Source organism: Camelus ferus, chromosome 18 (genome assembly GCF_009834535.1).
Source record: "Camelus ferus isolate YT-003-E chromosome 18, BCGSAC_Cfer_1.0, whole genome shotgun sequence".
NCBI classification, from domain to species: Eukaryota; Metazoa; Chordata; class Mammalia; order Artiodactyla; family Camelidae; genus Camelus; species Camelus ferus.
Window position 1 is genome coordinate 16,202,963 of NC_045713.1, and position 27,287 is coordinate 16,230,249.

A 27,287-nucleotide genomic window follows, 5' to 3' on the forward strand; every position below is an offset into this window, starting at 1 on the left:
CACCCAGGTGTGGAACTGTTGGACCACCTGGTAACCCGACTTCTAACTCGGGGTGGGGGGGAACTGCCATCCTGTTTTCCATAGTGGTTGCACCACTTCACCTTTCCGCCAACAGACCTGAGTGTTCTGATCTGGCCACAGCCTTCCCAAAATTTATTTTCTGCTGATTGGACAAGTCTTCCTAATCCTAATGGTGTGAGGCGGTTAGCTCGCTGCTTCGATTTACATTTTCCTGGTGACTAGTGATGCTGAGCACCCCTTCATGTGGTTACTGGCCACCAGTGTATCTTCTCTGGAGCGATGTCTGTTCAAGTCCTTCACGCATTTGTTTGTGTATTTTTGTCTTTGTTGCTGTTAGTTGTATAAGTCTTCTGTATTTTGGATGTTAACCCCTTACAGACACACAATTTGCAAATATTTTCTGTCATTCCATTGGGTGCCTTTTCACAGTTGACTGTGTCTTTAATCTGGCTTCTAAATCAGGCAATACTAAAAAGCTGCTTAATAAATTGAATACCAAAAAATAAGCTTTAATATCATAGTAGGCGCAGTGAAAAGCAGGGACAGTGCAGACAGACAGAGGAAATGAGGCTGAAGAGAACGTGAAGACAGTGAGGCAGACGGAGAGGTCGACACTGAAGGATGTCCTTCTGAGGATCTGTGTCGTCCATGTTTTTATCCCTTTCGGCGGAGGTATAGCTCAAGTCTCAGAGCACGTGCTTGGTGTACACAAGGTTTTGGGTTCAGTCCCCAGTATCTTCCCTAAGAATAAATAAACCTAATTACCTCCCCCTACCAAAAAAAATTATCCCTTTTAAGTATTCAGTTTTAGTTTGGCCATCTCTTGCCTTTAGCAATATTCATTTAAAAAGCACGTCCTATTCAGGACATGTCTACGAGTCTCTGCTGGTGGCTTTCCCAGTACTTCTGGCTACTTCTGGGCCAGGAGTCCTTGTAGGAGTTGAAAATTCTGAAGGGAAAAAGCCATGGTTATTTCTGTCTAGGCTGAAACCCACAAATGACAGCACATTTTAAAGCAATCAGGAATAAATTCAGACTCCTGGCTGCAAGGTCACTTCCTAATTCAACTCAGCATAGGCCCCATTTCACACCCCACCCGACCCCCGCCATGATCTCACAAATGCTGAGTGTTCCTCAGCCGTTTCCTCTTTTTTATTTTGGTGTTCCTGTTGAAATGACTTCAGTGAGTACCCAGCATTTCTAGCTAGCAAGTAGTGTGGCCTGTGGTGGGTGGAGGAAATCACGAGGCCGACTTCTGTTGGAAGCTGGCTGCTGGCATTGCTGGGGGTTTCTGTGAAGTAACTGGGCTAAGCAAGGTCACATTTTTAGCTGGTTCTTCCCAGGGCATCGTAGTCTGGGGTGCTTTTGGCTAGCAGCACCAGAGGTAGGCTGTTTTGAAATATTCTTTGAAGTGAGATTAACCTTGCATACTACGCAGAAGTTAACATGGTTTAAACTGTGGATTTAAAGAGGTTTCACATCCTAAACCAAGTGGCAGAACCTGAAACAAATGTTTCCTATCAAATATTTTTCAGTGAGATAGTTACTACTATAATGGAATTGCATTGTAAACCTTTAATTTCTTTATATGTGTAGTGTCACTATGTCCAAATTACAGCTGTCAAGAACCTTCTGAAGCATTTAGGAATTTTGTTTCCTCAAGGTAAGTTTTTGTTACATCCCATTCAGTAAGCTCCCACTCACTGCTTTTACTCCTATATTTAGCCAGGAAAAAAAAAAAGTTAAAAAACAGTGGTTTCCCTCTTAGTGCCAAACAGGTAGCACAAAATACCTTGTTTTTAAAAATACAGTGTAGAATTATACTGGATATGCCCCTGAAGTAAGAATTCTGCCTAAGAGTAAAAAGAAAAGTTACCACTTTTTGAAATTACTAGATGAAGTATCAAAAAGAATTCATCATTGCCAAGTGACCCAGCATTGTAAATACTTCTAATTTGCTGCTGGTCTTGACTGCTTTATGGAAAGACAAAATGACAAAAATCATATGAAACAAATCCGTGGAAACTGAGCTACATCCGAGTGGCCACATATGATTAAAACAAAAGGCTGTCTGGCTCTCTCACACCCATAATCAGAGTTAACACAGATCTGTAACCAAAGTCCCTTCTGAGCCCTGGGACTGTCTTCAGTCCCTGCCTGTCTTGAGGTTGAGGCTGACAGGGGAGCTTCTCTCTGGGCTGAAATGAGAGACCTGAGCTGGCATTTCTGGGGAGAGGTGGGGCCCTCTTGCCCCAGCTGGTCTCCTCACCTCACCCTTGGGAGCATACATCACAGGATGGCAGAGGAAGGGGGAGCCAGCACCATTCTGTCCATTTTTCTGTCCATTCCGACATTAAAACGGGAACATGAGTCACCAATTACTACAGATTTGTCTTCAGTGTTAAGAAACTGGTCCTGACGGTTTCCTAAGAAAATACCGTATGATATAAAATAACCACACTTACTCTCCCTTAACTAGGTTACCAAACAGGTTTCTGCACTGCGGAAGACAGGAAACTATACAGATTTCCAATCTTTCCATTTTACAGGGTTTTCGTTAATGTTCAAAGACAGTTACTGGTGAGGATTTCCTGCAGAAATGCAGAAACCTTAGAAGTCACCTCTCACCCTCCCCGCTACATCCCATCCTGGAAATTAGCTGAATGATTCTGGACGGTTTTGCATAGTTTCAAAATTTTAGCCCTCAGAATGTGAGGGACTTGAAACTGCCCCTAAGCCCCTAAGCGAACGTACTTCACAGCAAGCTGGCAGGCAAGGCTGGCCGCGTCACGACCAGAGGCCCCACGGGCGGCGGCCTCGCCTTCCCGCTCCGTTTCGGCTCGCGCTCCGCCGGGTGGCCCCGCGCACGGGAACAGCAGCGGGCCTGCGGCATTAGAGCGCGGGAGGGAAGGAGTACAAATGAAGAGTTTGTAACTATTTTTTCAGATACACAAAAAAGCACAATTGTAATCTCTCTCTTCATAAATTAGTGACAGACCCATAATAACCCAATAAGGTTATTTGAACAAGTGCTAAATATAAACACTTCTTATCGACCGTCTATATCCCTGTCTTGATTAAAAGTCTTCCGTGAACAGGAAGCTACAACTGCCTCTCTTCCAGTCTGTCTGCAGCACAGAGACGCTGCTCGGGGTTGGGCAGCCTGTGCTTGGCTGCCTGTCTCCGCTGGGCGGTCTTCACAAATCTGAGGAGATTGGTGACGGCAGCGGGTGTCACTCCAGGGATGCGACTGGCAGCCCCAATCTGGGAATAAACCACGAGAGAAACACCCATGAGCTATGTCGGATACAAGCAGACCAGCTTTCCCCTTAGAACAATCTCTGTGTTACAGTGTACAGAACATTTTCAGAACTATGATCTTAATGTATCTTCAAAATAACTCCAAAAAGTCGATAAAGGAAATGTTGTTGTTAATATCTTCATTTTACAAACAGGCTCAGAGACGTTAAGAAGACTTGTCCAAGATCATGTAACTAGCAGATTCAAGTACCTACTTTTTCTTTTCATTTGACTGATATAACATCACTAGCAGTGTGCCGGGCAGTGCCCTATAGTTTAATTACTATTTCTGTGGTATATTTTACAGTGAGATGCATGAACATTCACGCTAAGTGGTAGGAAGGCTAACGGCCTCATAGCAGTTCGGGTCTGTTTTGCCACCAAATGAGTCTGCAGCAAATGTCTGTCAGAGCTTTTTGTACTTTGGAATTTTGGATACGAGGTGAACTCCAATGCCCAGTGCTGTCCAGCTGAACTTTCTGAGATGAAGGGAACTTTCTGCAACATCCTCACTGTAACAATGTACCGTTCACTGTGGGAGCCAGGAGCCTCCTGTGGCTACGGAGCACCTGAAATGTGGCCAGTATGAGTGAAGAGCTACCTCAGGTTTTATTTACTGCAAACGGTCATATTTGGCTAATGCCTCTCACACTGGGCAGTGCAGCCCGTGACTGTCCACAAAAACACAACCCAGAATGAACAGGGATGCACAGCCACAAAACCAAGGGCTTCTCTGCCTGCTTCCCATGGCGACTGTTACTAAGAATTGATGAAATCACTCCTCCCTTTAAAAAAAAATTCTGCAGATTAAATTTTTGGTAAATACCCCTTAATAAACAACGACCAAAAAAAAAAAAAAAAAAAAAAAGAAGAAAAAAAAAAATCCAAACTAAAACCAAAAGCCCCCAAAACAAAATCCACTGCCCATTAAACTGTGACACACCATCAATTTTTAAGATAACTCAGAGATGTAAAAATGTATCTCAGAATCAATAAATACAGCCTACCAGTCTTCAAATATTTGTCAGTACAAGTCCAAGACTATATATACTATAGAGTTTTTAACAGACATTTGCAGCTGGGCGCTCACAGGCCAGAGCAGGGGTGGGGGCTCTCTGGCCGCCTCTTCCTCCTGGCAGCTCCCAAGGCAACACTACAGAACCCCAGGTAGGGGCCTGCGAGCATCTGAAAACCACTGACACATGTTCCATTTTAACTTAAAGTCATTTCCTTTCGGTTGTGCACATAAACGAGTTTGCACGGATGGTTCAGCACACGGTTTGGACCAGAGAATCATTATAACTAACCCAATTCCTGACTCCCAGTTACTTCTCTTAGCCTAAGCTTCTCCACCTCTCATAAAAACATACCGACATCTGTCAGAGAAAAAGAACGTGGACACGAGAGGTTAAGCTTTTATGAGGAAATACAACATGAGTTATGCGGCCACTGTAAACCCGGGTTTTAAAAACGAAAGCCCTAGCCCCGTGCGGCTGGCTTCTCACCGTGCGAGGGCGGCTAAGGTGCAGCTTCTCCCGGACTTCGCAGGACAGCGACACGTCCTTGAGACGCAGGTAGTCCAGGTCCTCAGGCAGCTCCAGAGCCTCGTCTCGCTGGACTTCCTTTATTTCTTGTTGCTGATGGAGCAGTGCTGATTCATAGGTGGCTGATGAACAAAAGCAGCATATTCGGGTTATACGAACTGCTTGCTTTCTGCAGCTGTCTGTGACTTACAGAGCCTCTGCACACAGGCTCTCGTGCAACACTCAGCTCAGCACCCCGAGACGGGGGCAGCTGTCCCTGTCGCAGATAAGGCCCCTGAGGCTAAAATAAAGAGAGGGAGGGTCCTGCTTGTTAACTACAGCGTTCTGCCTGGCAGTTTACTGCCTGGCCTTTTCATTTCAAAAATCTGGAAAATTGAAAGTAAAAAAAGAAATTGCTTTCCTCCTCTGTGCAAATTTTGGTGAACATTTCCCTCAGTGGGCTGTGGGTCTGAGTTTTAAGTCCTAAAGATATATCTAAGAAAATGGTTTTCTGCCTTATGTTCAGATCAAACTATAGTTTTAAAAAGTAAACCTTCTTAGATGATAAGATAAATAACTAAGGTTTTATTTCGAAGTGAAGTTAGAAAGATAATTCAGCAATTATTTTGTAATTAACTCTTTCTGTTCTTAGAAAAAATAAGCTCAAAACCCGTTTTAAGAACTAAACTGAGGTGGTCACTGTCGTGTTTAAGAACCAAGTTTCCCCAGGAGTCCTGGCTGCTTTAGCTTCCATCAGTGGACTGGCAGCCGGGAAATCCCAGCCCTGAGCCTCGCTGCACCAGGGGATCACCCTCTGCTACATCATGACCCTCTGGCCTCAGCCGCTTTGTCTACAAGTCAAGTCAAATCAAAACAACTGATGCTGCATTCCATCAGCTGAGCCGATGACCTACGATGGTCTTTAGGGCAACAAAGGCCTTGCAGTCAGACGTGCGAGGCTCCAGTCCCAGTTCGGCCACTCAGTTGTGTGACCTTGGGCAACCTATCACTTTTCTGGACAATTAAGACATAATGCTAATTAAGACTCGTCCTTCACAGGCTTCTAAGTATCAAGCGAAATCATGCATGTAACAGCTTAATACAACACTGAGCAAATTAGGACAAGAAGTTGTAATGAAACTCCATGATGCATGAATAGACTCCTTATGGCTCCCAGAACATAAATGAGGTGGTGATGTGTATGTTAAAGGTACATTTAATCTTCTAAATATGCACACAGCAAAACAGAGACAACACAGAGAAGAACCTGAAGTTGATGTCTGCCCTCGAGAGACTAGTCCAGTGACCTGAAACCCACTGATGCGTGCTATTTCACCATGGCCAGCTTCTTTCAAGCATGGGTGTAAGTTAGAGCCTTTGCAGTCTACACGCCAGAGTCTTTAAAGAGCGTGGCAACACGATAGCTACCCCATGGCTGGAATCAGGGTTTCCCGTGAGAAAGTCACAGATAATTATTCTGGATGATTTGCTGGACAAAGTAAAACTGCAAACCAAGTTTTAAAACAGAGAAGTTAACCATCTTTCCCCAGATGCTAACAGCCTAAACATTCAATAAAGTAAACTTTACTTAATAGAAAGATCACATGTTGAAATAAAAGGTTTAACATTACGTCTCCTACATGAGTGAACTACCAGCATCTGGTCAGTTGTGAGGATGACAGGTCATCCCCTTGGGTCAGCCCACAGCGCAGCAGGTGACAGACGTCTGTGGGACTGAAAGGAAATGCCAGCCCCAGAAGGAATGCTGGTCCCCCAGGAGCTCCAGGTCCTTTCCTGTTCAACAGTCCTTCATCCCCTGCTTCTCCTGCTCTCCCCCATCTATTCTGGTCCCTGCCTCTTTTTCCACACAATTTTCCACCCAAGGGGAAAAAAAAAATCTATCAAAATGCAGAAGCTGATATTCTCAGTAATGTTTGAAATTTTTTTGTAAAGAAAAACTTGAAAAAAACCAAAAAACTACACCTACAAAAGTCATAGGTGGCCTTCTGGCCAGTACACTGACCACGAGTGTGAGAGCTCAGCGTGTGTTATTACATATAGGGGAGACTCTGGGTGTCTTTGCCTGATACTAAATACGTATTTCTTAGTGGGAGAGTATTCCACTGTCAAAGCCAAAGACAGTAGTGTTTTTCTCATTATTAGAACATTAAATAGGGAAAATGTAAAAAAAAAAAAATCAAAAGAAAATTGAGCTCAACAGTACTGCACGAGCTCTACAGTAGCACTTTCCCAGACTTGAAACACACACTCAGAGCACCTGGGGGTCTTGTTGAAATGCAGGTGCTCCCTCAGTGGGTCTGGGGTGGGGCCTGAGATCCCACATTCCTAACAAGCCACGTGCTCCGGGATGCTGCCCCTGTTCCCCGGGACCCCACCCCCCGAGACCGTGACCGCGCCGGCCCTATCTAACCCACTCGTGCCGCACACAGACGGAAAGGGGAACAGAAGGGCACCCTCTACCTTCTATTTTCAGCCTCTCAGCCAGCTCTCTGCACTCTGCGTACTTCTGCAAAGGTGCCGGGGCGACTGCGGCCAGCAGCTCCATGTGGACTTCCTCATACTTCAGGATGTCGAGAGCGCTGCAGACACACGAACCTCTCGTTAGTACGGGGTCCAGGCGCATCAGGCAGACTGACAACAAGGTTCCTTGGAAATAGCACCAAATCTCAGGACAAGTAGTATCAAAACTCCTAATTCTTTCCAAGTCCAGCGGGTGAAGGCAGCAGCACACCCAGAAGCAGAGCCTGTGACCTTCCCCCGCTCCCCTCCTCAGGAAGGATGAGCGGTTGGGAAAGGTGGCAGTGCAGTGATCCATTCGCCCTGGCTTGTGAGGACAAACAGCCTCTGAATTCCCATCTCGGTCGTGTTAAGCCCACGTCCCGCGCTCGCTTGGGACCAGCGGAAGGAGAGCCCCTGCCTTTTGCTCCGACTGCAAGGCACTCTGCAGTGTCCCTCTCACTCTGCCTGGGTCCCACAAGGCCTCACCGATCTGTACGGTCTCCCTACATTTACTGCCTGTATTACTTTTATCTTTATCTACTTTGATCTTTCCCCCTTTAAAAAACTATGTCCACCTAAAACCAAGTACACCAATTAATTATCAAGTCAGCAGAAGACAGCCCTGCCCCTTCGGAGGTCTCGAGTCTCCCCAGGCCTCTGCAGACACTGGCTCAGCGGCTGCTCACCCAGCCCGGGACTGGCTGGAAGCGCTCCCCCGACAAGGCACTGGTCAGCTCTGCTCCAGGACATGAATTAGGTCACCTGCCTTCAGAGGCCTCATCGGATAAGCTATGGTGAAATGAAACCAAATAACCCTAAACGCCAAGAGGGACGGGGCTGCCCTTTCAGAAATTACAGAACATACTGGAATACACCTTCTAATGACTAACCCAAAAAAGAGCTACCTTGCAGTATGAATTATATAATAAGGTCCTTAGGAACATATCTCTGAAGCAAAAAAAGCTCTGTATTAATGTCCTTTAGACTCAGAATCCATATAAGCAGAATGATAAAAACAAGGACAAAAAGAACCCAAAATGTAGCTAGGGACTTCTCAAGAAAGTCCAAAGGATTTATAACACTCTGCCTAATCAGAGTGTCTCTGCTATAACTCACAGGCAAGACAGGACCAGTGCAATTGCTCCAGGCCTAAAAGAGAAAGCAGGTAACTAAGTTTCTTGGTTTCTACCCACTAAATCTCAGGAAAGCCGGAAGAACTCGGTGGGAGCCACAGAGGAAATTAATTAAAAAGTAAAAATAATAATTTAGAATCACACATATTTTTAATAGTGAATAAAGAGATAAGTTACATCTAAAGGAGTCTGAAAAGAAGCCAAAAGTAATAGCTGCATTAATTCAAAATGTGTAGGCAATGTCTCGCTGAAATTCTTTCATTTTTCTGTAAAAAGTGAGAAAGGCCTATGTTAAAAATGCTCACCTGAGAGGTACACCTTTATCAATACTTATAGAAGCCTCTGGGATTAAGTTTTTCCATTTAGAACTTGACAACTGAATGGATTTTAGCACAGAAATGCCTTCTTCCAAGGAAGCCTTCATCCGAGAAGCTCTTTCGAAGCGTTGCTGGGACACACAGCCAGCTTCCTCATACCCTGGAAGGGGGATGGAAAGGCTGTCATGAAGGCGGTTTCAAAGAGGAGGAAGCCTTGGGGGGGAGGGTATAGCTTAGCGGTAGAGCATGTGCTGAACATGCATGAGGTCCTAGGTTCAATCCTCATTAAAAATAAAGAAATAAACCTAATTACCACCAACCCGCAGAAAAAACCCTAAAAAACCCCGAAGAGTTAAGGAAGTCTGGTTGCAGGACTCAGCCGGGAGTCACCTCGGAGCGTGAGCCTGCTGTCGGCATTGTCGGGGCGCAGGGACAGACGGAACTCGGCTCGGCTGGTGAACATGCGGTACGGCTCGCTGGTGCCCAGCGTGGTGAGGTCATCAACCAAGACTCCGATGTAGCCTTCCGTCCGGCTGACGACAAACGGAGGCTTGCGCCTGACCCGCAGACTTGCATTGATTCCAGCTATCACTCCCTACAAGAGGACTGAAATGATTAGAAGGCCATTATGAACTGAAGAGAGCTACCCCACACGGACACTACCTGGAAAAACAGCGTGGGCAGTGAGGGAGCAGGCCCTGCCCAGAAGGGACAGAACAGAGAAAATGTGGTCCCGAGTCAGAAACAGAGTAGGGCCAGGGTATCACCCTAGGATGCTGATTCATTGTTCTCACAAGTATCCAACATTTCTGATTACCCTAGGGGAGTCATCTTTTAAAAAAGTCTACCTGTAAGACTGCTAGCCTTTTCCTATTTACAAGTAAAAATAACATATTTCCCACCTAAAAAGGAGTAGTAATAATTTTCAATAAAGTTACATTAAAAGAACTAAATTTGTTTCCCACTTCAGAAGCAGTATAATAAGTCTAATCAAAACATGCCATCAGCTCTAGGAGCTCAGAAGATAGTACAGCGCAGTGTTGTATACGGCACTGCCTCCACCTACCCAGAAGCAGAAGCAAGTGCTCCATCGCGGTCATGAGCTGTGTCTAAGATCTATGTAGCTGTCCCAACAGCTGCCAAGAGAAGGAACGCGTGAAACAGTCCTTTCCTGGTCACAGTTCCACCTGAACCAGCTCTTACCTGGGCGGCAGCCTCCTCGTAGCCGGTGGTGCCATTGATCTGCCCAGCGAAGAAGAGCCGCTGCACCAGCTGAGTCTCAAGGGAAGGGCTGATCTGACGGGGGTCCAGATAGTCATACTGCACGCCGTAGCCTGGCCCGAGGAGAAATGGTGCAGGGTGAGTACAAACGGCGCTGGATCTGCCTCCAGACAGAGATGCCAAGATGACCATTAAAGGCTCTTCAAAAGCGAAGCCTAGTTTAAGTGCACAGGTGCTGGGCTCTGCTCTGAGGCTCTGAGAGCACGGCTGTGGCTGGGGTCCCCGCACTGCCCGCCAAGTGGTGCTGAGCTCAGGCCGTGGGGCAGCGGGGCCTCCCTCTACCTGGCTGGACCACCTTCGCTTTCTCCAAGCCTCTGATGCACATGATCACTTTCTCCTGCAGCTCGGCTGGGAGTGTCATGGATAACCCCTGGGGGTAGATGAGGTCAGAATCCAGTCCTTCAGGCTCCAGCCAAATCTGATGGCGACGGTTTGGGAAACGCAAAACCTTTGATTCGATGGATGGACAGTACCTAGAACAGGACATTGGAATTCAGACTTGGATGAAACAAACAACAGAGGGTTGAAGTCACTGTTCTCAGTTCTTGTCCTTACCGGGGCCCTCTTGTGGTCTCCTTAATATGACTGTTAAGGTGAAGGTTCTCAAGGACGATCTCATCCACTCGAGGGTCGGTGTGAGTCAGGTAACATGGCAGCTGATCTTCCGGCTGAAACACAGGAACTGGATACCACACTGCTCTGCTTCTGTATAAGTCTGCCTCATATTCCAATAAATTCTACCCATGATGCACACTCACTTTTATAGACACGAAATCTATGCAAAATGCCAAATATTAATAATGATGGTGCTCCTGACAAAAACCACCCAAAAGATGAACCTAAATTTAAGCAAGCCTCCAGATCTACCAATTTACAGGAAATACAGAGGATGCAGGAACATGTTTAAGGCACCAGAGGGATGAAACCAGACAAATCTAGAACGTGGGAAATTCCAGAAGAAATGACTCACTTTCTTCCACATGTAAATTAAAAAAAAGGGGGGGGGGCTGTGATAAGACACATCATTCAATGTAACGTGTAGACCTTTCTTGGTTTTTGATTCAGATAAAACAACTGTAAAAAAAATTTTTTAAATAAGCATTTTAAAACAACTGTAAGAAACAACTAGGGAAAATTTGCACTGAATATCAAATGATGTTAAGAAATTATCTTTCTAGCTGTGATAACGGTACTGTGGCTGGTTTTTATAAAGTTCTTATCTGTTAAAGACACAGACCAAAGTATGAGTAAAATGATGCGATATCTGGGATTGTTGCTTTAAAACTCAGCAAGAACAGGGTCTGAGTAGAGCTCAGTGGTACAGCGCGTGTTTGGCCTGCATGAGGTCCTGAGTTCAATCTCTAGTGCTGCTGTTAAGGGGGAAAAAAAGGAAAAAACAAAACTCAGCACAAGAACAGGGTGAGGGGTAGAGCTCAGTGGCAGAGCACATGGTTGGCACGCATGAGGTCCTGGGTTCAATCCCCAGTGCCTCCAAAAAACTCAGCAAGAACAAAGTGTTGAGAAAAAGATGAAACAAGAATGTCAAAAAATGTTATTTGTTGAATCTGGGTGATGGACACATACAGATTCATTATAATGTTTTTTTTCCTACTTTCTGTAAACTTGAAAATGTATAATAAGTTTAAAAATATACACACTAAGAAAGTATCATCATGATTTACATTTTACCAAAGTAATATAAAAGTGATTTATTCAAAATAACAGAATATTTGGAGCCACTCATCAGGATAACACTCACCAGAAACTAGGACCGTCAATTATTAGTCCTCAATTCTAAACACACAATATACATTTTTTTTTTAAATTCAAAGGATAGGCAAAAGTAGCCTATATCCTCAAAAATGTCAGTACTGTGAAAGACTGAGGGACAGTTCCAGATTAGAGAGAAATGACAATCAGATGCAGTATCCTAGATTGGGGAAAAAAGGTCAGCACAAAAAAAAATATTGGGACAATCAGCAAAATCTCACTATGGATTTTATCTTCGATAACAGGACTGTGTCAGTGTTAAATCCCCCGACTCCCATCACTGCACTGAGGCTACATAAGGGGGTGTCTTGTGATCAGTTGAGATGCAGATGAAGTATTCGTAGGTAAAGGGTCACGATCTCTGCAATTTACTCTAAAATGTTTTAGGAAAAGAAAAAAGACTAAAAATAAATGTGTATACTACTGTTTTATACATTAAATATACACACGTATCTATATGTCTACAGGGAGAGAGGGCAAAATATTAACAATAGGTGAATTTCAGTGGTTTACAGCAATTTAATAGTTTTACAGCTTTTCTATAGGTCTGAAATTATTTCAAAAAGTTTAAATAGGCAAAGTTATCACAGTAATGAAATTTGACAATTTGGGGGGAAAGACCTAAATAGCCAACTCAGCCTATGCTTTTAAAGATCACTCTTTTGCACTCTAAGTAATAGTGATGGAAAGTGAATTGTCACCAATTGAAAAAAGAAAAAAAGGAAATGGTCGGTCTGTATCCTCTGCGTAAAGCCAGGTTCTCATAAATATCTCACCTTAATCCACACTGTCTCATTGATAAAGCTGAATGGTACGGATGGATTGTCTGGTGTCTGCTTGTTGAGAATGCTGAAATTAATGGACTCTTTGGCGATCCGGGGCGGAGTCCCAGTCTTCAATCTTCCCACCACAAACCCCAGCTTCTCCAGAGTCTGAGCCAACCCTAGAGAAGGCTGATCCCCTAACCGTCCTGCGGGATGCATCTCCAATCCAATGACAACCGTGCCTCTCAGGAACGTGCCGGTCGTCAGAACCACACTCTCCGCATACACCGTGCTTCCATCCACTGCAGGACAGGAAAGAGGGCGAAACTCATGTTCTAGCATTATCACGGAGCAAACTGGAATGTGAGCACTTTGTAACAGAACTACAGAAAACCAGTTGTCTTTAGAAACTTGAAAAAGATTTAAAATCACTAAGAAAGCTGTATGTTATCAATCTAAAGAATCCAAGAACACTGCGGGGAGAGCATAATGTGTTATGACCAATTTACATGTTCCTGAAGAGTTAGTCTCAGTTAATTTTTTTAATTAATTAATTTTATTTTGTCTTCAAGTAGTGTTTCTTAATTTCTATGTATACAGCAGATTGTGCAAACTATTAATCTTTCCACTAGAATAATTCAGGTTTGTACAGGTGATCGTGAAAAGGCCAATAAGGTCTATTCTGTGAATACAGGTATATTAGTTATCTGTTGCTTTATGATAAGTTGCTCCATCACTTACCAGCTTAAAATAAACATTTATTATCACAGTTTCTGTGGATCAGGAACATTAATTCTAGACTTCTGGTGAAATACGGCAGACTACCTCAGATGATTTCTTCTCCCCCCTGAAACTCCAAGAAAATGAAATAAAGGGGCAAAAAAGATATGAAACCACAAGGACATGTAATGGGAAAGAACTTGTCAAAAGATGAGAAATTTCATATACTCTGGGAAGACAGAAGGAGGTGGGAAGAGTGAGACCTGATGTGCAGAGGAAGGAGCCCGGAACTGACGAACCCGGAGAGACCATGAGGACAGGCAACTAACTGGCCTTTAAGGGCTCAGGAACTGGGGGATGGAAACGGACATGAGAAACACAGGCCTGAAGGCGGGGCTGACAACGGGAGAAAGAGCTGAAATCAGCATGTGATGGTTTGTCTGCAGACAGATCCGTCTCACGGGAAGATGTAGGTTAGGTCTTTGGGTGACAAGGAGTTACTGTTTAACAGGTACAGAACTTCTGTTCTAGGAATGGAGAGCGGTGACAGCTGCCCAACACTTAAATGGTACTGAATTCCACACTTAAAAATGGCTAAAATGGCAAATTTTATATTATGCATATTTTGCTGTAATAAAAACTGTGTTGTTTTGACCCCATAAAATATAAACAGGGTCCAAAAATGGCATTTGAAGATAGTAAATTAAGTAACAGATGTATAAATAATTTAAAGGTTAAAAAGTCTATGCTAATAAAAATAATATAATCATTAAACCTGGAGTGGAAAAGAGGCAGAGGAGAGAAAAGGAAATGAAAATAAAACTAGTAACCGTTCACAGAGGGAAGTCAGTAATCAGAGTGTAAAAACTGACAGAAGAAAGAGAAGATTAAATATATAATATAAAATCATTCAGTTATTAAGGCAATCACAGAACAAAAACACAAACTTTTAAGAAAGAAACATAACTCTCCCAAGCAAAGCTAACACAGACCAAGAGGTTGGAAAAAAAATGCTACTGTTATGAGGGAAGATTATATATAAATACACACAGGTGCACCTGAAGACACAGTGAACGCACAGGCCGAGACCAGTGATGCTTCTGAGGGAGAAACTGGCTGCCGGGGGCACAGACGGGAGAGACCACCCTTCCCTCTGCCTGCTTTCTCCCCTTAAACTGTTCCCCGTGAATATGTACCCCCATGCAAATTAATTAGTCCATGATAAAAATTAATTTTACAACAGGGCAAAGGGGTCAGGATTTGTATTTTAAATGATGAGACCCCCCCCCACCGTGCCCCCCAGTACCACCCCGCCTGTAGTGCTGTTCCCAGAGCACCAGCAAGCGGCCAGCAGGCCCCTGGCCAGGGCAGATTCTGCTCCTGAGGACTAACACACATCGATGTTTGGGAGTTCCCCAACAAAAAGGCCAGTCCAACCCCTCATCACCAGATAGTGTCGGCCAAGCGATAAAATTAACTGTGCACACACGAATCTTCCAATCAGTGTTTTAGCACCTCATTTAAAAGTTGGAACAGACACCAACGTTTCCTAGACACTCGAGGAAAGAGACCTGGAAACACGCATTGCAAATAGGCAAACAGGATGAAGAAATCTGGAGAAAACAACACACAGGTCAGAAGGAAACTTCAAGAATCAACCATTTAAGTCCTTAAATAGACTTGAGAAGATATTAAATTCAGAAACCAAAAACAAGATGTCAAGACAAATATCAAAAAAAAAAAAAAGACGCTGTTTATAAAAGAAAAACACCATAAACTTTAAAAAAGGATTTGGACAAAAAAAGTTAAGGAAATCTCCTGAAAGTATGGCAAAATGACAAGAAAGAAAAATAGAAGAAACCTGAAAGACCAATCCAGGAAGGGACAGGAGTTTCAGAAAGGGAACATGGGAGAAACAACTGAAAAACACACCCAGAAATCAAGGACAGGTTTCTGGGTTAAAAGGGGAACATCGAGTCTCCCACAATGAACGAAGACGACTAAGGGGCATCATTTAAACATTTCAGAACACCACAGGCAAATACAAAAGCCTAGAGGCTTTCTGGAAAAAAAAAAAAGTCACATACAAAATAATTTAAATCACTCTGTTTAGTTTCTCAATAGCAAAGCTGCAAGCTAGAAGATACAAGAGCAAGACTGTCACAGTTCTCAGGAAAGAAGATTTAAACTAGAATTCTATTCTCAGCCAGATGAAGAGTCGTGTCTAAGGAGAGAATATATTTCTAGATGTGCAAGGACTCAAAAACCCTGCTTCCCGCATACTTTTGCTCTGGAAGCTACTGGGGGATGTGGCCCAGCAAACTGAGGCAGGGAGGAGGAGGCAGCCAGACAATCAGGGACGATGTCACACAGCAAAGCAGGGAAAGGACATCTCAAACGACATCTGTGCACAGGCCCAGAGAGCAAGGGTCTGAGTGTCGCAGGCAGGGCGTGGGGGCCACGGAGGCTGACGCCTCTGGAGGAAAGCATCAAAGGGAAGACCGGGGCCGGCAAACTGAACAGTGAGGAAGTGACAGCTCCTCTGATGGAAGAGTCGGAAGTTTTCTAATGAAAAAGGTTGGTACACAGGTCAAATGAACAAATGAAACGTACTATTCAGATCTGCAGTGAACAGTATTTAAATAATCATAATAATGTAAATACTATCAACCAAATTTATTTGACGGATGGAGGGAAGGAAAGTGGGACGTTAAAGAGAGCTACCATAAAAAAGGTTAATGAAGTCTATGACTGGCAATTTAGGGAGTGAAATATGAGCCCAGCATTTAGAGACGTGTAAGCGCATCTCAGGAGCGACAACTCAGACAGCTGACGCGGTGAAGTCTGCAGCGGGACATGACAGACAGAAATTGTTTTCCCCCACACACTTAAATGCTATGTGATTTTTGTAAAACGGACGTGCATGTGTTATTTTGATTAAAAATACACGACTCACAAAAACGTACATGGGGGAGGATATAGCTCAGTGGTAGAGTGCACGCTTAGCGCGCACAAGGTCCTGGGTTTGATCCCCAGTACCTCCATTAAAAATAAATAAATAAAAGCCTAATTACTCCCCCTCAAAAAAATAAAATAAATAAATGTATACAATTACCTTATAAAATATAAATTCAAAATATTTAAAGTCAGAACTAAGAAAAAGACAAATGACAACAGAAATACCAGGAGGAGAATAATAATAATAATAAAAACAAACAAAAAACAAAAAAAGAAATACCAGGAGGAGAAGACACACTCACGCAGGCTATGAAGTCCCACACTAACACATGAAATGAAAGAAATGTGCTTTTTTCATAGTTTCCCCCATCCATGAAGAGAAAACACAGTGATTTCCTGGGATGAACAGAGCGCCCCCCTCCTCTGCTCGACGCCGCGCTCCCCCGGAGTCAGACACCGTTACCACCACCGGGGGGCGCACTCACCCAGCACGACGCCCCTGACGCGGAAGCTCCCCGGGCGCTGGGGCTCCGGCTTGGCTAGGAGGAGGTCCTCCACGGCTCCCTCCCGCACGGCGAGCAGCGGCGTGTTTAGGATTTCCTTCTGTCAAGAGAGCGCAAGCTGAAACCGAACAGAGAAACGGTCACCGCAGCTCTCTCCTGTGCTTCCTTGCCCTGTTCTCACCTGCATGTTCTGTTTATAGAGCTTCCTATCAATCTGAGCCCTCAGACCCCAAACGGCTGGGCCCTTACGCCGGTTTAATACTTTGTAATGCACGCCAGACTGGTCACAGATTCGAGCACACAGCCCATCCAAGGCATCAACTTCTCTCATTAAATGCCCCTTTCCGATGCCGCCAAAGGAAGGGTTACAGGACATCTGACCTAGAGAGAACAGACATAAAAAAATCTATATACGAGCACCTCATACACAGTGAGTCCTGACAGGGAGATGCCTATCCAGGTGACGAGCATCCTCTCATGCAACAAAATAAAAACTTGCAGCAAACACTAAAACAACACGCCGAAGTCCCAGTGGGATGCAAGAGGTATTCAGGGCATCCTGGAAGACAAAGTAGTTTCTTTTGAAACTTTCCCTTGTGCATATTTTTACTATTTCAGTAGGTTTTCTTTTCCTGTTCAGTGAGATTTTGAAATCCTCACCTCATGAAACCTTCCCAAACAAGTGTACTTTTAAGAAGTCCCCTTGCACTGGTTCGCTGTTACAATCAATTAACTCTTCCATAAATACCATCTGCTATTTTTTTATGCTTACTTTGCAGAAATAATTAAATGATAAGCGTTCTGAAAGTAGAACCACACTTTATACCTTCTCTTTAAATTCCCCTAGTCTTACTTGGACATCTAAACTCGAGTGGTTAACCTCAAAGGTTTCTGCGGGCACTGGAGGGGTGGGAAAGCTATGTCAACGATCTGTGGGTCCATTGGGGTCAGCACTGAGCCCCACAGTTTCCATGTTCTCCAGAGGGATGGCTGAACAGTGCTGTGATTAGGAGCCTGGGTTAGGAGTGAGTGAACGAGATCTGATCCACCACTTGCAAGCTCCATGTGATTTTGGCAAATTATCTAATATTCTGTACCTTCATGGCCCTACTGGAAAAACAGGACTGACAGCTGTGGTGGATTATGTCTCCTCCTCCTTTGATACAGAATCACTGTTTATTCAGGTAAACATTTTCTCCTGTGAGGCTTTTTAAAAAAATTATTTTTTTCCAGGGGGAAGGTAATTAGGTTTATTATTACTATTATTATTATCATCATCATTATCATAGAGGAGGTACTGGGGATTGAACCCAGGACCTTATGCATGCAAAGCATGTGCTCTACCACTAAGCTGTACCCTCCCCCCTCCTGTGAGGCTCTGTGTTTGGGGAGTGTAACCTAAACTCAGTTTAGAGGTAAGTATTGATCTAAAAGTAATCATGGTAATCATGTTCCTACTTGCCAATGGGTCTGGTTTAAGGGTAGGAAATAAGTCACGAGGGGTGAGCTGTGGGGGGCGGTCTCTAGGAAACTTTTTATTTCTTTAAAGAGATACAACTTTCTTCTGCTGAAAGTTGTCAAACCTGGATGCAACACCTGGATCGACTGCAGCCATTTTGCAGTCATAAGACAGCTAACCTGAAAACAACCCAAGAGTGGCACGCTGAAGATATGGAAGGAAGGCTGCTGAATTAACCAGGCTTAGAGCTGATCTACCTGTAGGACTTCTTGTTAGAAAATAAATTCTCCTCTTTGTTTAAACTAATTGAATAAGGAGTTGTTCCCTGCAGAATGAGACAGCGTACAGAAAGCAATCAGCACAGGGTCTGGCATGAAGTAAGCAATAAACAACATTCACTAATAATTATTTTGATTTATATTTCCTACTTCAGGGTAAAATATTCTTTGCTTCTCATCTTTACCTTTTAAACATCACATGATTTTCTTGAATTGGTTTTTGTACATCTATTTTTCATCATAAATAATTTTTCATCACCAGCAACATTGAAAAAGATTCTTCTAGACTATTTTCTTAAATGTGTAAAATATTACTAAGTATCTTACATGCATCTTAGGAAAGTGCTCCCTACACTTTCTATAAAATCAATAAGCATTAATAGTGAATACTTATCCTATCATTGGGTTTATATGAAAGCAACCAATTTGCACTCCTGAGTTTCTAATTCAATATAGTATTTCATATACAAATGTTAAACTATTTTATTAAAGAATAAGAAGTAGAGAGGAGAGTATAATGAATCTCCAATCATCCAGCTCCAATCTTAGGTCTTTCATAGCTCTACTCACTTCGCTCTCTCCCAGGTATCATATTAACCGTCAAACTGCAGACAAGGACTATTTTGTGTAGAGAAAAAATCATACAGAAACACATAATAATTCAATTACACCTCAAACATTTAAATTGCTTGTTTGACTTGTTTTGCGGGGAAGGTAATTAGGTTTATTTATTTTAATGGAGGTACTGGGGATTGAACCCAGGACCTCGTGCATGCTAGGCATGTGCTCCACCACTGAGCTATATAGCCTCCCACTGGAAATTGCTTGCTAATGAATAAATAACCAAAACATAAACTAGGAGTGCGGAATGACATCACCAAGTGCGGAATGACATCACCAAGTATGATTTTTTCTGTTACTCTGTACCACTCTTTTTTTATTTTTGGAGTAGAGTCAATTACAATGTGTCAATTTCTGGTGTACAGCACAATGTCCCAGTAATGCATATACATACATATATTCATTTTCATATTTTTCCATTAAAGGTTATTACAAGATATTGAACATAGTTCCCTGTGCTATACAGAAGAAATTTTTTTTAAATGTATTTTTATATATAGTGACTAACATATGTAAATCTCAAACTCTGTACCACTCTAAAGTAATCCTCTTCCCATTTTAGAGAGGACACATCACAGGTACTTTTAAGATAGAGGTCATAACCCAGTGGGGGTTGGTTGCCTGTAGTATTTTGTTTGATATACACAAGGCTTTTGTTAAAAACAAACAAATAAACAAAACAATGAATGGGGATGTATTTTCCAGCTCACCACTGCTGCCATTACTCCATGTTGTTTATACCCACATAGCTTCACACATTTAAATTTATGTGTCTGGCTCTTGGAGCAAATGAAGTTGTGATCCCTGTTTTAGATACTGTTACTCATCAAAATGACTTAGCTTTTCACTAAACATGCTCATCACATGTCTTGTTCACATCATTATAGAATAGATGCGGATCATCCAGCGAGGAGCAGCTCAAAAGGAAAAAAAAAAAAAAGGAAAGAAAGAAATTGCTTTTTCTTAGTAGCACATACTATTCTAAAAATGGCCAGTGTGGTTACCAACAAGTGCAGTTTTGATTCCTTTTTCTTAAAACAACTGCTTCTAAGGAATAAAAGCATTTCCTACTGTGAAAAAAAAAATCCCAAAATGAAAAAAACAAAATGACTTAGCTTTTAATTCACTATGTATCAATTAATCTTTTAAAAAATCTCTGAATCTCACTAATTTCTGAGATCTCAAACTTTCATCCTGAGAAATGAGTCTTCTCATATATAGGAGGGAAAAAAGCTCAAACTAAGAATAAATTACTGAAATTCTACCAATTCCTTACATCTCTAAACTAAATAACTTCTAGGCACTTTATTGAATTACTGTGTATAATATGCCTATTTATAAAATTCACATTTTTGAGAATCAAATGCAAAGAAATCCTTGTCTTACAAGGATGTCCACTCTTGTCACTTTTATTCAACAGTTTTAAAAGTCCTAGGCACAGCAATCACAGAAGAAATAAAAGGAATCCACGTGTAAAAGAAGTAAAACTTAACAACAACAAAAAAGTGAAACTGTCCTCTGTTTGCAGATGACATGATACTACACATAGGAAGTCCTTAAAGACACCACCACAAATCTACTAGAGCTCATCAATGAATTCAATAAAGTTGCAGGATACAAAATTAACACACAGAAATCTGTTGCATTTTTATACACTAACACCTCTATCAGAAAGAGAGATTAAGGAAACAATCCCATTTACCACCGCATCAAAAAGAATAAAATACCTAGGAATAAACCTACCTAAGGAGGCAAAGTACCTGTACTCTGAAAACTATAAGACACTGATGAAAGAACACAAACAGATGGAAAGATATACCATGTTCTTGAATTGGAAGAATTAATATTGTTAAAATGGCCATACTAACCAAGGCAATCTACAGATTCAATGCAATCCCTATCAAATTACCAATGGCATTTCTCACAGAACTGGAACAAAAACATAGTTAAATTTGTATGGAAACACAGAAGACCTCGAATGGCCAAAACAATCTTGAGAAAGAAGAACAGAGCTGGAGGAATCATGCTCCTTGACTGCAGGGTATACTACAAAGCTACAGTAATCAAAACAGTGTGGTACTGGTACAAAAACAGACACATAGATCAATGGAACAGGACAGAAAGTCCAGCAATAAACCTATGCACTTATGGTCAATTAATCTAAGACAAAGGAGGCAAGAATATACAATGGAGAAGAGATAGTCTCTTCAACAAGTGGTGATGGGACAGCTGCATATAAAAGAATGAAATCAGAACATTCTGTAACAGCATATACAAAAATAAACTCAAAATGAGCTAAAGACCTAAATGTAAGACCAGATGCTATAAAACTTCTAGATGAAAACGTAGACAGAACACTCTAATACAAACTGCAGCAATATATTTTTTTGAACCAGCTCCTAAGTAATGGAAATAGAAGCAAAAATAAGCAAATGTAACTTGATTAATCTTTAAAGCTTTTGTACAGCAAAGGAAACCATTAACAAAATGAAAAGACAACCCACAGAATGGGGAAAAAAATTGCAAATAATGAAACTGACAAGGGACTAATTCCCAAAATATACAAACAGCTCATACAGCTTAATATCAAAAAACAAACAACCCAATCAAAAATGGGCAAAAACTTAAACAGACATTTCTCCAAAGAAGATATCCAGATGGCTAACAGGCACATGAAAAGATGCTCAATATTGCTAATTATTAGAGAAATGCAAATCAAAACTACAAGTTATCACTTCACATCAATCAGAATGTCCATCATTAAAGTCTACAAATAATAAATGCTGGAGAGGGTATGGAGAAAAAGAAATCCTTTTACATTGTTAGTGGGAATGTAAATTGGTGTAGCCACTATGGAAAACAGTATGGAGGTTCCTTAAAAAACTAAAAATAGACTTACCATATGATCCAGTAATCCCACTCCTGGACATATCATATATTGGGAGAAAACTATAATTCGAAAAGACACAGGCACTCCAGTGTTCATAGCAGCACTATTTACAATAGCCAAGACATGGAAACAACCTAAATGTCCATCAACAGAGGACTGGATAAAAATGTGATATATCTATACAATGGAATACTACTCAGCCATAAAAAAGAACAAAATTATGCCATTCTTAGCAACATGGATGGACCTAGAAATTATATTAAGTGAAGTGAATCAGACAGAGGAAGATAAATATCATATGATATCACTTACATGTGAAATCTAAAAAAAATTGATACAAATCTTATTACAAACCAAAAATAGTCTCATGGACATAGAAAACAAACTATTGTTACCAAGGGGAAAAGAGCAGGGGAGGGATAAATTATGAGTTTGGCATTAATAGATACACATAACTATATGTAAAATCGATAAACAACAAGGACCCACTGTTTAGCACAGGGAACTATATTCAATGTCTTGTAATAACATATAATGGAAAAGAATCTGAAAAAAAAAGTATGTATGTATATAACTGAATTGCTTCATTGTACACCTGAAACTAACACTGAAAATCAACTACACTTCAATGAAAAACAATATTTAAAAAAAAGAAATAACAAGGGAAATCCTTGTTTTTTTAAATTGCTGAAAGAAATATATGTATCAGTGCTGAGCCCCTCCCCATAGAGGCATAAAAGTTGAGCATGCCACTCTCTTTGGCTTAACTCTCAAAATCCTTCTCAACATAGAACTGCACAAAGCTACCATTCACCCCAAATCATTTATAACTGGAATAAGAAAGTCTATTGGTTACCTCTGGTCTTAAACAGGGGCTACTAACATCCCAAGTGTGGTACTAGTACTTGGGGTGGGTAATGGTAGTAAAAATGTACAACTAAGTCCATTTTTCACTCTACTTAGTCAGCTATGTAGAAAAGCTTATAATAAAGCAAGACTTAACATCTGACCACTTAAAATGGGCCAGGCACCGTTCCAAACAATTTGCATGTATTTTTTTACTTAAACATACAGCAACTGGATGAAGTTGGTATTATAATTTCTATTTCACAGAAAAGAAACTGAGGCTTAGATACACTGTTCCACGTCCAACATCACTTAGCTAGTACGCAGTGAACCTGGATTAAAATTCAGAATATCTAACAATTTCTTTAATAGGCAACATTCTCCACTAAGTGCATATGTGATACAACACAATAAACAGGCTCAGAAGGCTTTTCACTTTTGTCATGAAAGGCAAAAAATAGTTTGCCAAAAAGCATTATTCTTTAGGTTAGTATAAAATTTCTCTTTCTGCCTCTGACTTCATTACTGGCAGATGGTAAGACTGAATCACAGCAGGACAATCCCTGCATTCTGTAGTCTTATGGGAAGTCCAACCTTTTAAGCCAAAGCTAATCTTTCTGACGCCACACAGAAATACTTGATACTCCACTCCATCAAATTACCTTAAAAATGAGACTTTGATTTTTAAGATAGAATTGTCATTTACTAAAGTCATCCATAAGGATTATTAAAATATCTCTGACATCTATTTACTTAAAGAGAAAACTTAAGTCACAGTGTGTTGGTATAAGAATACGAATGCGTGTTTCGATGAGACTTCCTTCATCTCTGACAGAACTACATTACTTACACTATTTAATAACCATCTTGTTCAATAGTGCTTTTTTGCTCATTAGATTTTTAAAGTTATTATTATTGAAGGGTAGCACCCAGTCTTTACGGTTTTAAAAATGCATAATAAGCGAAGTATAACTTTTTGGGTAATCCTATAGTCTCTCTCCAAAAGAATTTCTGTTAACAGGTTATATTTCTCCACCGTTATGAGATGAATGGTTATTTTAAAAAAGTATTTCAGTACATAAGTATGTGATTTATTAACAATTTTCACAAAGCACAGTTAACATTTCAATTACTGTTCATTCTTAAGCAAAATGCAGGAGGAAAGCCACAGACGTGCATCATTTACAAGGTAGCATCTATCATGATAGCGGTCTTGCTTTAAAGTATGGCCGTTCAATCGCTGCCTATTAAGTGCAAAAAAAGCTGTCGGGTCCTAAGCACAAAAATGGGGAATAAACATCCAGTAGAAATACAGAATGCAATAAAAAGTAGCATCATTCTTCAAAAGGGCTTCCCGAAACCTCGAGAAAAACACAACGGTCATTTAATAAACGGTTACTAGTAATGCTAATTCACTCCAGCAAAGCAATAAGCTAGTAAAGAGCAAATGGCCACAATGAAATAAGGTATCTGCTAGCATTCTCACAATTTGCCCCTTTCCGAAGGGATCTCCCTCCCCCTCCCCCCACTAACTTCTGTCAGCAGCACCACAATCCGGGGTCCACAGAGCAGCCTACTCCGGAGTTCTGGCCCGGGCCCGCCTGACCTGCAAACACGACTCAGGCTAAGACCACAGGGGTAGGATTCTCACCACCTCTAAGGTAGTAGAGAGGATGCCCACATCAGGCGCTGGGAGGGGGAGGATGCTGGCAGCTTGCGTCCCACGCCAAGCCCCACGCCAAGCCCCACGCCGCGCTGCTCACCGATCGTGTCCACGCGGTGCGTGAGCAGCAGTGTCCGCGAGCCGCACCGGGCGGCGGCGGCGGCGGCCTCGGTCCCAGCGTGTCCTCCGCCGATGACCACCACGTCGAAGTGCGGAGTCCCGGGCGCCGCGCGGTCACCGCTGAACCGGGCGGACGGAAGGTGCTGTTTGCTGAGGGAAGCCGCGACCCGGCGACCGCAGCCTTGGAGGGAGAACATGGTCGGAGAAACGAGTCAGCCTAACTCTGAACCTGATGCGAGCGAGGCGACAAGTTAGGGGACGAAAGTCGTCAGGGCGCAGCCATCTTGCTCTGACGTCACGGCGTAACACGTCTACGTCCGGCGTCGCTGCTGATTGGCAGTTTGGCGCGACTTGAGCGGCGAAGTGAGACCCGGGTAAGGGTGCAGGGGGCCCGGGGATGTGTACCTGGTTTCTTGGTGGGCGCAGAGTGTGTGATTACCTTATGACTCCGCACTAAGGGGCTTCAACTCCGACATCTTTTGTCCTTTTCAGCGAGTTGCTGCTCTAGTCGCCACGTAGCCACTTACAAACCATAATTTTTATGACTTTATCAGATTCTTTGTTTTCTGGTGCACTGTCTTCTGCTTATAAAGACTAGAGTCTGAATAAAGATAGATTCGAAAGGAGTTTAGGTGCGTTTGTGGATCAGAGATTCGTGATGACTAATTAGGGGACTCAAACGGCTGTAGGTTAAACGTCCAGACTTTTGGAATTGATATTTTTAAAACTTTCTTTAGGAACGAAACCTTTGACTGGTCGGATAATGAAACAACCAATGTGGCAGTTTTATTCTGATTATTAAAATCTATCGAATACATAATTTTTGTCTTATTACATTAATAGTAAGCGTTCTTGACACACAATTGAAAGCTTACAGAAATACAAAACTCCAAGTCATAGAACCATAACTTCCAGCTCAACTTACAATCCTCACCTCCAGTTGTCAGCATTTCGATGTTAATGCCTCCTAGTTCTTTTATACTGTAACTATTATTTTGCACTTATGATACTGTGCTTATATTGTTTTTCAGTTTGCTTCTTTTAAAAACAATGTATTTTTTACTATCTCCAAGCCAGTATATATGAATCTATCTTACTTTTTAGTGTTATAGTCAATTGTGTATGTAATCCATAGTTTAATAAACTCCCAATTATTGAGCATTTGGATTGTTTCTAATTTTTTTATATTATGATCATCCTTGTACATATATCTTTTAAAATTTATGGGACTCTTACCATACGTGAAAATACTGTGTAAAAGGACTCCACAATGTTTAAATTTTTGATAACTGCTAAATAAACTTTATAAAAACTTTGTGTCAGGTTGCATTAACAGTGTAAGATTATTTCATCACACTGTAGCCAGCACTGGATTTTAATTTCTAGCAACAGGTATATTTTCAATATTTTTAATGAAAATGTGATCATACTGTCTATACACACTGTCTTGTAATCTATTTTTTCTCTTAATAGTTTATCATGGACATTTTTCTATGTCAACAAATACAGATTTATGTCATTTTCAAGTGCTGCACAATGTAGTTTTATTAATAAATATTTAAAAATCGATAGCTTGAGCCTTTGATTAGATAGTCACAGGCGTACCTTTTCAATTTCACTATTCCCTTAACATGGTGTGTATTTAAATGAGACCCTTCTGTTTCCTGCAGAGATGCTAATCACAGACCCAAAGATAAAGTGTTTAGGCAGGGATAGGTACATGATTAACTGGATTTCTGCTGTAAAAGATTAAGCTCTCTATGCTGAAGTGAGTCTGTTCCCTTTTGTGTTGGAATCCTCAAGACCATCCTCAGGTTTAATGATAAGTTAGAAGGACTCACAGAGCTCAGAAAAGCTGTTCTCTTCACGTTATTGGTTTAGTACAGTGAAAGCACACAGATTTAAGTTCAGCAAAGGCAAAAGGCACATAGGACAGAGCCCACGAGAGACCAGGCACAAGCTTCCATTGTCTCTGCCACTAGAGTCATATGGGCAGTGCTTAGTTTTCCTAGCAATGATGTGTAACACATTGTCACAGCACCAAGTATTGCCAACCAGGGAGGCTCACCCTTACTTTGGTAGGATTGGTATCCAGGACTTTTACTGGGAGTCTCATGACTCCATGCTGTATGACTGACCCACCTAGTTACTTAGTCTCCAGCCCCTCCAGAAGTCAGACTGATACACCATGGTTCACCATAAATCACATTATTAGTATAAACTGTGTAGCCTGGTCCAAAGCCCCAGGTATGTACAAAGATAATTCTATCAGGCCAGATATTCTGAGGGCTTAGAAGTTATCTTGCATGAACCTGTCAGGGGCCAGTCCTTTCTTTGGAATGTGTAGAGTTTGAACACCCGAGGTCTACTGCACACCCTTTTTTGAGTTAAGAGAATCCTCATTGATCTTAAGCTGTAATGTTCATATTCTTTTTTTTAATCTTTTTTAAAAAGTGACTTTATTTTATTTAAAAAAATTGGGAGGGAGGTAATTAGGTTTGTTTATTTGTTTGTTTGTTTGTTTAAATGGAGGTACTGGGGATTGAACATAGGACCTCGTGCATGCTTAGCATGCACTCTACCACTGAGCTGTATTCCCC

The 27,287-nt window shown here is 41.8% G+C and overlaps 1 protein-coding gene across 1 annotated transcript; it reads right to left on the minus strand.

Moving 5' to 3' along the window:
- Positions 1-1,581: 1,581 nt before the first annotated feature.
- MTO1 (mitochondrial tRNA translation optimization 1) lies at positions 1,582-24,990 on the minus strand. Its single transcript, XM_032460319.1, has 12 exons — positions 24,668-24,990; positions 16,992-17,191; positions 16,793-16,910; positions 12,642-12,931; positions 10,651-10,763; positions 10,378-10,568; positions 10,018-10,148; positions 9,205-9,409; positions 8,803-8,974; positions 7,326-7,444; positions 4,827-4,987; positions 1,582-3,285 (listed from the first exon to the last, which is right to left on the minus strand). Exons 1-12 carry the CDS (start codon positions 24,882-24,884, stop codon positions 3,124-3,126), a joined length of 2,079 nt encoding a protein of 692 aa, XP_032316210.1. The 5' UTR covers positions 24,885-24,990; the 3' UTR covers positions 1,582-3,123.
- Positions 24,991-27,287: the final 2,297 nt, after the last annotated feature.